The sequence below is a fragment of the Salvelinus sp. IW2-2015 genome, linkage group LG37 (assembly GCF_002910315.2).
Source record: "Salvelinus sp. IW2-2015 linkage group LG37, ASM291031v2, whole genome shotgun sequence".
Taxonomy (NCBI): Eukaryota; Metazoa; Chordata; class Actinopteri; order Salmoniformes; family Salmonidae; genus Salvelinus; species Salvelinus sp. IW2-2015.
In genome coordinates, this window is record NC_036876.1 from 10,191,130 (window position 1) to 10,203,695 (window position 12,566).

Consider the following 12,566-nt stretch of genomic DNA (forward strand, 5'->3'; position numbering starts at 1 on the left):
TAATATAGCCGTCCTGCAGCTGTTGTGGATCACACCGGTGCCCTCTCCTCATTTGACAGGGAAGTTTCACTCACTTTGCTTAGAAAAATATCTTGTGGATGGTTTACATTTTTTATCCATCCTAAATGTTTACAAATCTAGAATAAAGCAGGCTATATATGAATTATGAAGACCATAAAATGACGATAACATTTGTCACGACAGTAGTGGTCAGTTGCCGTCCCCATTCTTCACTATTCTGCTCTGTCTTGATTTTAAAGCTTCCGATTTTGTAGTTTTATGGCCAGCAAGACATTTAAACAGACCGGAAGAAAATGGCTATGATTGGCTGCCATGCTGTGTAGCCTTGGAAACCTGATATTTAGTCCTGTGAGGAGGACTGGAGGGAAGGGGGGGGGGTGAGACCGACCCCCATCCCAAAATAAATGGACTGGAACATGGTTTAGTCGGCCATTTTTACTTTGGGCTTCACCTGTCAAAGCATAACCAATACACCCCTCTTATTTAAAAAAATTTTTTTAGGGGGGCTGACTTGATTCTTTTCTTTTCTTTATTTGCCTGTCATTTCAGGTTATGAAATGAGCACTTGCTCATCATATGCAGTGTATGCTCTGTGCTGTAAGGATGCTCTCACACCTGCCTTGAAGCCAGTGGGAATAGCTGGCCTGTTCCCTTGACTCCACAGTCATAATCGTAATTCAAAACCTCAGCGAACATTTAAGGCATGATCGTAATAAATCATGACCATTGGCTCTATGGGAAGTTTGAAGCTATTGATTTTACGGAGCTGAGCAGATCACATTTGTGTCACATGCAAAATATATTTCCCTGTAAAAAGATGCTGACGACCGGTAAACTGATAGTTCACACTGGCAGAGACGTTAACAAGGTATTGGGCAAAACGGGCTCAGAGCGTTGTTTAAAATCTTAAATCTAATCCTCTATTCCTATTTATTTGTGTAACAGTGCTTCTCATTTTCTAATTGTTTGGGGGGTTTCAACTACCCTTACTCCATGTTGCTTTAACTTACCTGGCCACCGTATATCTCTTTTCAAAAGCGATAGAGAAAATGTTGTGGGGCATAGGAAGTGAACTGGAGACTTAGCGGTAACTCTGCTCTTGCGTTCCCCCACAGCTGCACTGATTTCCAGTTTCAGTCCAGGAGGGGAAGCTGCTTCTCCTCGACACATTAAAATTAATGATGCAACAGTCTGTAAAGTCACAGTGCCGCCTCATTATAGGCAGCAGTTAGGCCCTGGCGTTCAGGTGTTGCCGTGGCGACGGCCACTGCCGAATGGCATCGCTGTCGTCTCGGCGGAGCGCACCAACCCTGAAGAAGTTAGCTCTGGACTGGAACCGAGAATGGGCTATTTTTTGCAATCAGCTTCGATGGCACATGCTGCTTTGTGGCGTTAAGCACCCCATTTGGCGTGTTTTAATCTGGTTTTGAGATGGTACCTCTTAGGATGTGCGGGTAATATTTCATGAAAAGCGTGTCCCTTTAATGGGAGGGCATTTCGTCATTACGGGGGTGGAATGGGGGAGTTGAGAAGCGTTACTGGATCTTTATGTCGAGACACAGTGAAGGCCTATTTTTCTGTAAGAAGCTCTCCGATAACCAGTTTAAATAAGGTGTGTGTGTGTGTGCACGCGCCTGCCTGCCGCTATTCCCTCCATAGCGGTGGTTTAGCTTAATGATTGGCTCAGTATGTTGGCCCCTGGGTCTTGCCTGGGCTCCTGGAGTTGTAGCATGAAGCCTTTTTTTTTTTGCGACGCAAAGACACTTAACATCTTAAGCCCCCGCCATCGCTCCTCTCTCTAATGTCTGTCTCTTATACACATCTAGATGTGTATAAGAGACAGGTTTAGTATGTTGGCCCCTGGGTCTTGCCTGGGCTCCTGGAGTTGTAGCATGAAGCCTTTTTTTTTTTTTTTTTTTTTTTTTTTTTACTTTCCCCATCCTCGCTCTGCCTTTCCTAATCATTATTTTTGTGGCTGTGCACATACCACAAGTCAAGTCACTGGAGTACCCATACACGAGATCTCCTCAGGCTTAAACATGTCTTAGATGTAGTGTGCCATTCCTCTCCTCCCTTTGCTGTGGTTTCGCTAATGTGATATTGATGGCAATATTGTCTTTGTCTGCAATGTAGTACGTTCTGATGCAGTTAGGTGTTGTGCTAGCCTAGATGTGCATGGTTCCGTTTGCAGTCAAAAGTAAATGTTGAGACGTTTGTCTGGATATTGGGAGTGAAGGTGCATGTGTGCGTGACCCTGCCAGTGTTTACTAGCAGTTGTACAAGCTTCACTTGAACGCTATTATTTATTTATTGTATTTGTATCCTCCTCATTGTTATCGTTAATTATTCATTGGTGGGTATGATAAATGTTGTAAGCGCAAAGTCGATTTCCAGCAACGAGTTTGATTGTAGAGCCCAGAATAGACTCCTGCTTGCGGACACCAGATCCGCACACCTCTGCTGAGATAATTGTGTCTCCAGCCCTGGGGCTTGACATGTCATCCCTGCCTTCAAACTGATTATTGCCCATTGGAGATGTGCAGAGTGTGACTCTTTCCTCTCCCCTGATTTCCCCCTCATGATTTGGGAGGTCTGTCAAACACTCCTCTGCCAGAAGCTCATTTTGGTTTGGTTTCCCCCACTTCTCCTCCTGCTGCCCTCTGACTGCTGCTTTACCTCAGTGTCACCCCAAGACAGTCATGCCAGCATTACATCCATTCTTCCCTCCTGCCAGCCGGATATTGGCCTTTTGATGCCTTTTTTTTGACATTCAACCCCTTTTTTTTACTTTTTAAAGAGGGTGTATACATTTTTACAATTTAAGAAAGTTTTGTAGTTGAGGCGTTATTCTTATCAGGGAGAGACAGGGGGTCGGTCAATGGTACAGGGCGTTTAGAGATTAGCAGTTGCTAGCCACTAGTTATGCCGCGTGTGTGCGCACCTTGGGTCCTTCAGTTCATTCTACTGTTTCCTAAAGACCACTGTCACAAAGCTCCAGTGTTCCTTGATGTTCCCAGCACTGGACAAAGCCCCCCTCTGCCTCTNACTGGAGAGCAGAGGTACCATCAGCCACTGGATGTGCCCCCCCCCCAGCTTCTGGCCAGAAATCAAAGAGCTGTAGGAATTTGCCAGTAATTGTTTTACGACTCGGCAGAAATCATACCTACTTGTATAGGTGGAGCACAAAGGGCCTGGGCCGTGAAACGGCAGGCTGCCTGCCGCCGCTGCTGCTGGCATGAAAGGAGTGGGAAAGAGGTAGAGATGGAAGGGGGGGAGCAGCCGCTGAAAAACAGGAACTGAGCCGTAAATGCTCACTCTCCCCTAGTTTTGTCAATGAAAGGAGGGCGGAGGAAGTGCTTTATTGATGAATTGTCTATAAGGGCTGTCTGTTGGCAGGTCTTTCTCTCCTGATCCCCCACTCACGCTCGCCATAAAACATTTTAGTATTTATTTTTGTAATCTTTTTTTTAACTTTACAGCATCTAACTGAAGCTGGAACATTTTAGTCAAGACTTGCTGCACTGTGAGGCCCTCATTAATGAGCCAAATGGCAAGGTGTTTGGCTTTGTTGAACTGGAATTTGAGTACTGAGTAATTGTCATCCGCTTGAGGTTTACACACCCCTGCCATACTCTGTCATGCCTATTAGTTATTCTTGGGCACTGTCTTGATGTACTAAACTGATTCTGTGTTCATGAAAGTTAAATGTGGCTTCACGATATGAAAACTATTTTGGCTCCTTTTCGTTTCGCGCCTCCTGGTTTCCATCAGATTCCAATTGTTTTACTTTGTTGCATTTAGGCCATGTCAGATTGTCTAAAATATTTTAACCAGGTTAGGCTCGTTGAGAATCAATTTTTCAACAGAGACTTTGACCAAGACGGCAGGATCAACACATCGGCTTCAGACAAACGGACAGATGAACTCAAGCAGACGAAGATCCCTCTTACGTCACTCCAAATAACTTCACGTGTCTAAATGCTTGCTATAGATGGATATCTGTAAGCGGGGTGAGGGATGTGGTGAGCACAGTGAGGAATCGGGGCAGAAATACATTTATTTTAGTTTAGGCCAAGGAACAGGTTAATCTTATTGTTTGTAATCGGTCACTTTTTCAAAGACTGTCCCGTCACTGCTTTTAAAAAAGGAATTAGTCTTTTTTAGAAAATATTAGTATTTTTCTTTTGGCAGTCCTTATCTGTAATTTAAGTAGAAGTAATATTTTGTCGTTCAAATATTTGATTCAGAATGGTTGGAAATACTTTAAAAATATGACCGAAGCAACTTGTCAATTTCTCATAAGTGCTTTCACACAGCAACTTTGTGCCTAATCTATAAAGCAATTTGAAAATGATGAGTGGACCCTTAATCTCAAGGTAGACTTTTTCTAAAAAGGTGTCTACAAAAGGGCTATTGGAAAGATTTGACCATATATTTTATGCATTGTTCGACTAGGTCTATTGTGAGCATGACACCCTTGCAGTTTGTCTAAATGAACCGTCCCATCTACCATATGTATGACTTGTGCAGTGCTCATCTTCCCCACCTGCAGCACAAGGAGTTAAAGCAGAGTGGGAAATACTTTCTGGTACAGAGGAGCTTGGGGGTAATCCGACGGCATGGAGGCAGTGATGACAAACGGGTGATGCAACACCAGCTTTGTTCTGTTTCACGCGCTCTGTTCCTGGGTGGGCGAGGTGGTTGGCAGTGATGGCAACTGCCTGCGTTTCCTGATAGCTTTGTTGTCCTTCCATGTAATGCATCTTTAACTGCAATGCCAGTTTTTCTTTTTAAAAAAGCCAGTAGAGAAATTTGTAGAAGTACTGGATGACTATATTCTATTAGAGGAAATTGTTAGTTTCAAAAGCACAGATTTTATAAGAAATGGTTTAATAATAAAAAAATATACAGTACCAGGCAAGTTTGGACAAAGCTACTCATTCCAGGGTTTTTCTTTATTACTATTTTCTACATTGTAGAATAATAGTGAAGACATCAAAACTATGAAATAATACTATGAAGAAAAAAAAGAACCTTGAGTGGGTGTTCTAAAACTTTTGACTGGTACTGTATATTTGTCATCTCCCATCATGCCTCCATTATTACAGTGGCACTACACAGGACAAAGAATCAAATGAAAACCTGGTGCGGCGCTGGTCTGGTAGAGTGCTTTTGAAGGCTGGGGGAGCAGCTTGAACATCGGGAGTGATAGAGGGACCACCAATGGCCTTGTTGACCGATGGCTAGCCGCTGTGCTGACAGCAAGGCTCCCTGGGTAAAATATGGCGGGGGGGGGGGATTTGGCGTTCTTAAGCCTTTTACAAGCCAGGGAGTTCAGCAAGGTATGCTGAAAACTATACTGTACAGGAAATTAAATCGCATTGCGAGGGAGTGAAATTGGTCGCCGCAGCCACCATTAATGGCCTTTTAATTAGAACCATAATGGAATTCTACCCGGCAACCGATCACCCTGGTATGGTGCCAATTACGGCGTGTGAGTGCCCTGTTTTCTAGTAAACCTCGTGCCCTCGTTCGTTGATTGGAGGGGGGGGGTGTGGTGAGCTGGTGTGGGGTTTTGGGCTAAAGGAATGTATCCCCTTACCATCTTGGCCCCTAATGGTCAATTACAGGGGATAGCTGGCATCAGGGAGACACTACAAATCTAAGAGGGGACTGGGTGGGAAAACTATACCGAGTTCAGTCAAGGTCCCATGCAGACTGACCTAACCCAATCTGTTTGGCCGGTATCATGCCATTGTTCGCATAACTACTTAATGCTGTTGAGAGCGTGCTGGTGTCTTTTTTTGCTCACTATAAATGCTTTGTCTTGCGTTGAATGACTTTCTAATTAATGATCTTCGTAATTAAAAACAAAGTCTTGTTATGAGTAGTGTTTTCTAAGGCTATAAAAAGAATGCTCTCGTTTGGGGTTTACTTTGAGGTCCGCCATGGACTGTTAAGCTTGGTGTTTAGTGTTTTTCCCTCTGTGCTCAGCTGTGGTTGGTGAATGAGGATATTGCCTACACGTGTTCACTGTTCACCCCTTTATATCAGCGTCGGCCTGGCCGCTGAATCATCATTCAGTACGCTCACATTCAGCTGTTTTGGATCAGTAGTGTAAAGGGGTGTATGGGACGGGAAGTTGCACCCTCAAGATCTAGGCGAGAGATCTGTGGTTGTCTATTTCTGAACAAGAGGGTGTGGGGTGTATGTGTAGGAACCATGGGGAAACCGAAAGGCACTAGAGGGAACTTTCATTTTTTTATGCTGTAGTCATGGAGTAGGCCATACTATTCTCATGAGATCCAACCATCATGCCCCTAAAATACTATTTTCCCACACTGATAGTGCCCGTACTATAATCAGGTAGAATAGTAAGCGTGACTTGTGTGACGTCGTAAGGGAAGCTTGAGGAAGTGGTCCACTGTATTCGAGTGACAGATGTTTATGATTTGGTTACGAGGTTGGTATTGTTCATGTACTCCCCCTGAGGTCTCCCATCTCTCTCTCTCAGGACCCGTGTCAGTCTAGGAGAAATCCCACTGAGTGTTTTGTGTATGTCTGAGCTCTGCTACCATGACACCCTGTAGCTTCAGTGACACAACCCCCTCCCTGTCTTTGGTGTCTTCCAATATGGTAGGTGAAGAATCACACCTTTTTTTGTGTTTTGAGACGTCGTCTTCCCACCCCCAAATGGCAAGATGTGCTTTGGGGAAGCGCTTTTATCCCTGGTTCTCCCTGTCTTTTCTCGTTTTCCTTTTGTCGTTGTTTTTGTCTGAGCATTGGACCATCTCTCTCCACTAATTCAAACTTCCACTCGTCATTGGCAAAAGGGAGCAAATTGCCTATATGAACAAGAGCTGGGCCCTGGCAGGAAACAGGCTGTATGTCTTTGATTAGCGCATGAGTTGCCAGGTCAGGTTGGTCCCTGCTGCTACAGTAGTGGTCAAAACTACACTAAAGTCTTCAACTATAAGGAACGTTTTGGTGCTGATGACTTTCAGGTATTTGTGTAGCAGTCTGCTTGAGGAATTAGCCTTGTTTGATACAATGATAGAGAATGAGGATAAATGAACTCCCCATAGCCATAGATTGTTAGTGGCGGTTCTCTTCAGATCACAGTTGTGACATTCTACTTCCTTCCCCTTTTTGATTGGACAGACTGACACCCATGTTGTGGCATTGAGTTAGGTCCTAATGAAAATGCTTAGATTAGCATTTTCCTGTAATCAGTCTAGGGCTGAGGGCTGCTCATGGGCTTGTACATCAGTCTACAGCCAGTCATATAGGTCAACAGTGCAGAAGAAAAAAGCTAGAGGGAGAGGTAAATGGGGAGCGGAGAGCGTCGAGCCTGTGGTAATTAAGCCCATGCCTGGGACCAATTATCGGCAAACCAATTTTAATTTTGCAAATGGTTTGTTATTTCAGGTCGGCCGCTGCTTGGCCAAGTGAATGAGCAGATTTGATGAAGGCCACAGCATGGTCTACACTCCACCCCCCTTTACATGAGCATTGTGCAATACTGTCTAGAACTCTTCAGTCAACTCCTTTAAGGCCATAACCTGCCGCCTTCCATAGTTTGGCACTTGCTTGACCAGGGGATATCCTGGGTGACACCTTTTTTTGCAGCATTGGCTTTTTCCTACGAGCTTAGCAACTGGCCCCCTGCGTTTTAAGTCCCTTGCTAACTCGATTAGTCCAAAGGGGAGCAGGTGACCTCTCCTTGGTTGTACACTGGCCTGTGTGTGGAGCATGGTAACCACAGTGGTTTGGGGGAGGGTGAGGGAAGATGTTCAGCAGCGGACTGAGGACTCACCTCTGCGGAGCATCTAATCATTACTCTCCATAGATTGAGCAGCTCACGCCACTATTAAATAGTCTCGATGTGCAGAAGTTTGTTTCAGGATAATTATTGTGATATCACAACTTCATTTGATTCTGTAGAGCTTTTGTCAACAGTTGTAATTCTTTTAAAGTTGGACGTTAAAATGGACTTGAAAGCACCTCTTAATATCTTCTGTGCTATCCTTTCCCGTTGGGAAGACGCTTGACCTTTCTGCACGGCCTGTCATTCAAGACCTCACAGCTGGGACGTTCGCTTAAAAATGGAAGTGATTCACTGTGGCTTGATGGCCTTAGACACTAGAATCTCTAGATGTTCCAGTTAAATGATGCAACACAGCTAGTGCACCGTCTGCCTACGGAACAACAGGAACGGTAAGGCTGCAGTTCCATGAATAATGGTGTTTCAGCTGAGTCATGGACCAAATGTCAACCAGTAGAAATAGTCAGACTAAAGACTAGCTTTCAAATTACTTGGGTTTTTAAACTGCAAGTGTGAGCGCTGTTGAATAGAGCTTGAAATATAACTAATTTGTATAGGTGTCAATATTTGACTAGTTACCAGTATGTACCTGTTCCATCAATGTTTCTGTTCTTCCATAGGCAGACGGAGGCCCATATGAGTTACAATATGGAGTATGACAGCATGTCCTCTACGAAAGCTTTTTATTCAGCCGCTTTGACGGATCAACTTGACAGATGTATTTATTTTCTCTTGAAAGTGCCTTAGGGTAAAGTTTCGCAAAGTGCAAGTGGATAATCTGTATTCTAACAGTTACTTTACAGACGGTAAGTGCATCTGTTAGGGAAGAGAAAGCATTCCGTAATTAAACCTATGGCACTAATCCTAAGCACGATGCAGTAAAGGCATGTTAAAAATGCCTGTAACTCAGAACCTGAAGCAAGGTTTGAAAGGAAACACTTTGAAGTTTGTGGAAATGTGAAATTAATGTAGGAGACTAACACATTAGATCTGGTAAAAGATAATACAAAGAAAAAAACATGCTTTTTATCTTTGAAATGCCACAATGTAGTATTGCAGTTTAGGTGCAATTTAGATTTGTGCCACTAGATGGCCGCAGTGTGTGCAAAGTCTTAGACTGATCCAATGAATCATTGCATTACTGTTCAAAATGTTGTATCAAGTCTGCCCAAATGTCCCCTAATTGGTTTATCGATACATGTTCAAGTATATAACTGTGCACTCTCCTCAAACAATAGCATGGTATTATTTCACTGTAATAGCAACTGTAAATTGGACAGTGCCGTTAGATTAACCTCTCTGGGGTAGGTGGGACGCAATCGTCCCACCTGGCCAATAGCCAGGGAAAATACAGAGCGCCATATTCAAATAAAATGATATAAAAATCAAACTTTCATTAAATCACACATGTAAGATACCAAATTAAAGCCACCGATCCCGTAGAGGTTAAGTTAAACACTCGCCATTTGAGAAGAGTGGGTGCAAATAGGGGGAGGGCAAGGGGGAAGAGGGAACATCTGATTTCATGAGCGGAAGGAGCTGTTGGTGAAGTAGCTGCAAGATGTCTTCAACTTTTTTTTATTGTACTGTTCAGTTCTATGTCCAACGTTTGGCTCATTACAAACCAGTCTCTGGGGAAAGGGAAAATGCATTGTGACTGGCATTGTTCTATGATTGACATCTCGGCTTGATCCACGGGGAGAAAAAGTGAGTACCTCGGGCCTGCTCAATAAATAGGCTGGCCCTCTGTCTCCCTTCCAAACTCTGCTCTAATCGTTGGCAAAGTTCCTGTTACAGGTCAATGAGTGTATTGTGTACCTCGCTCTTCCAGTTGCATGTTGTTTATTGGGATGAGTCTTGTCCTGTAGGCAGAACATTCTGCTAGATGTGCCTGTTGCAAAGTCAAAATTGTCATAAACAAAAATTTGAATTTGTCTTTGAAGGTCAAGGTTTGGCATTAGGTTTATCAGTGTGGTTAGGTTTAAAATCAGATTTTTATAACTTTTGGGCTGTGCCAATTAGTGACTACTCTGCAGAGCTTCCTCCAGAACAAGATTCATTACGAAAAACGCTAACCTGCCTTTCAGTTGCTCCTTCACATGTACAGTGACCTTTTCAATTTCGACTAGGGAACCATAGCCAAGATGGTACTGCCAAGCCAAACTCCTCCCACAGCTCAAAGCTCAGTCATTTAATTTGCTTTCCTCCTTCACCTTTCCTGTCTGTGACGCACACAGAGATGGTAACATAGCCAATGTGTTGGCTTGGTAAATCTTTTCTCATCAATTTAATGAGTTCCATTCTAGGGTCACTTGTTGCTATGTGTAGATTACAAGCAGTGTGCTTCTAATGGTGATCTACTCTTCACTGGTTGCTTATCCAGTTTTGTTGCCACATGAGATTTACCATGCAGCAGGGATCCTACATTTTTGACGAATCCCAAAAATGTACATTACAGCCCCTAATGACTTTGGGGGCTATCAAGACCATGGTGTTTTTTTTTGTCAAAAGTCCGTCCTCTTTCCTCCGTGACCCGGGAACTGATAAGTGTCTTCCTTAGTAGGCAAGCGGAAGACTGTCCTCCTTGAGTTGAGCAAATCTAAATGAGAAAAGGCCTATAAGGTCATGTGGTGAATGGGTTGTTGAGCTTTGCTGTGTTAAATGATGGGGGTGCTCTTTCCTGGGCAACAAGTAGGAGACAGTGGGAGGTAGCAGCATACCTGGGAGACCAGGTGTTGATGCTAGCTAACCCTCAGGAAACACCTTCCAGACAGTCTCTCTTAGGTCGACAAACCTGCTTCTCCACGTCACCGCCACATGGGGGGATAAATGTCGGAGGCTTAAATATGTGAAAGAGAACTGCTCACACAGAGCCCAGACTATCCCACACTATGTTTCTGTGTGGTGCAACTCATCTCATCCTCAACTCATATTTTCCAGGTTCTACATAAATAAGTTCGGCAGGCTACGGTGAATGGAACCTTTTAGCCACATGTAATTGAACCTGACCCGACCACGCAATTAATCACGACCCACAATATTTGCTCAGCGTTATTGGGTTCTGGGGCAGCGCGTACCCCAGCAGTGAGGTTGACTCTGGTCTAGCCATCAGTCAACCCGAAGGTGGTGGCGCTTAGAGCTGGTGTAATGTGAACAACTGACTTCCTGTCTGACGTTGCAGTTTGGCTCCTTGGATTTTTCTCTCTTTGTACTAGGTTACTGCCAGCCAGGACTCTGTAGGGGACGAGTACTTTTTTTGACCATTTCAACACTTCTTTTTTTTTTGACGTTTCGAGAACCGTTTCTCAATTTGTCAGATTTGGCTAGTTTGAACGGTTGGCATACACTGGTGGAGAACGCAGTCATTTAAAAACCCATTTTTCTCTGAATGTATTGTTTATCCCTGTTGGTTGTCTGTCATGCTGTGCCCTGCCATTCCCTGCTTTTACTGCCTTTTTAAAAGACTGTCTGACCTTGACAGAGTTATAATGACTGAATTTATACTATACCACTCCTCCAAATGAGATTAAATGAGCTAAGGAGCCCATTGTATATTACTTAGCGCCTTATCAATGTACAAACTGTAATACTATGGTTATGCTGCACATGCTACTCCGTAAAGATGAACAAAAGCTAAAAGATGTTGAAAGGGAGCTAGTAGATTCTCTTAAATTTGCCTTTCAGATGCCTTACTATCAGTAAATACACACACTGACTGAACATGCAGACTAATTGGCAGTCTTGCTGCAAAGCCCCCAGGGACGTGGGGAATGACAAACAGGTGTGTCCGAGGGGGGTCATCTGACCTGAAGCGCAGGTTGTTTGTCCTGAAGAGCTTGATGGGAACCAAGCGTTTCATGTCGTGGGCTGCCAGGATTTGAGATGTATTTATATCTGATATTAGCCCAGTGTTTCTGGTATCCGTGTTGCATCAGATTGGTGGCGGAAATGGTCTTCATGTTTATAATGAGATCCCAGTAGAGGGAGCGCTTTCAGGTAGTACCTTGGCAGTGTGAAGCTGTGAGCAAGTGTGGCTGGCAGCAAGAGACATTCCAATTCCCATTAGTGCCAATGTCTCATACACACATTAAGGGCTTTGTGTTTGTAATCTGAAAGTAACCTTGATGACAATGTAGGTTAATACTTAAAAAAAGATATATAATAATGTTAAGAGGAATATATTTGGTACCTTGAGACTTTGCTGTTGCTTGTGGTTGGAATTAGATTTGTTTTCTAATCACGTTCACTTTTTCTAAGGAGCTTGTCGGAGCTCGCCCACTTATTTTTTATTTTTTTAAGGCTTTAGTGACCGACACATTAGAAACACTGAGTGGTGACCGACACAGGGAGCACACGGGATTCATATCATTGTTTCAGAGGACTAAGGATAACGTATTTACAAGTGAACACACAGCATTGACTGAAAAGCACTTTTTTCCCCCCCCTCTCTATATTTCAGTGTGCAAGGATCCACCCTATAAAGTGGAGGAGTCTGGATACGCAGGCTTCATCTTGCCCATTGAAGTTTACTTCAGAAATAAGGTACATTTAACAAGGTTTTGACCTGCGTTGCTTACTAAAGATTCCAACCCTTAAACATTTGGCTTAGCCTGATATATAAGAGACCATGATCATCCCACATTGGGACCTTTAATAATCTAAAAGTAGCATTTGAATTGTGGGTAATGGCAAAAAAATATATATATATCTCTATCAATAT

At 43.5% G+C, this 12,566-nt stretch overlaps 1 protein-coding gene across 5 annotated transcripts in view; it reads left to right on the top strand.

The window, feature by feature from the left end:
- The window catches only part of mllt3 (MLLT3 super elongation complex subunit), a 51,912-nt gene that overhangs the window by 16,781 nt on the left and 22,565 nt on the right, over window positions 1-12,566 (top strand). For all 5 annotated transcript variants that reach the window (XM_023982440.2, XM_023982436.2, XM_023982439.2 and 2 more), the window contains exon 3: window positions 12,306-12,388. In XM_023982440.2, the coding sequence (XP_023838208.1) occupies window positions 12,306-12,388 (83 nt within the window). The remainder of the gene's footprint in view (window positions 1-12,305; window positions 12,389-12,566) is intronic.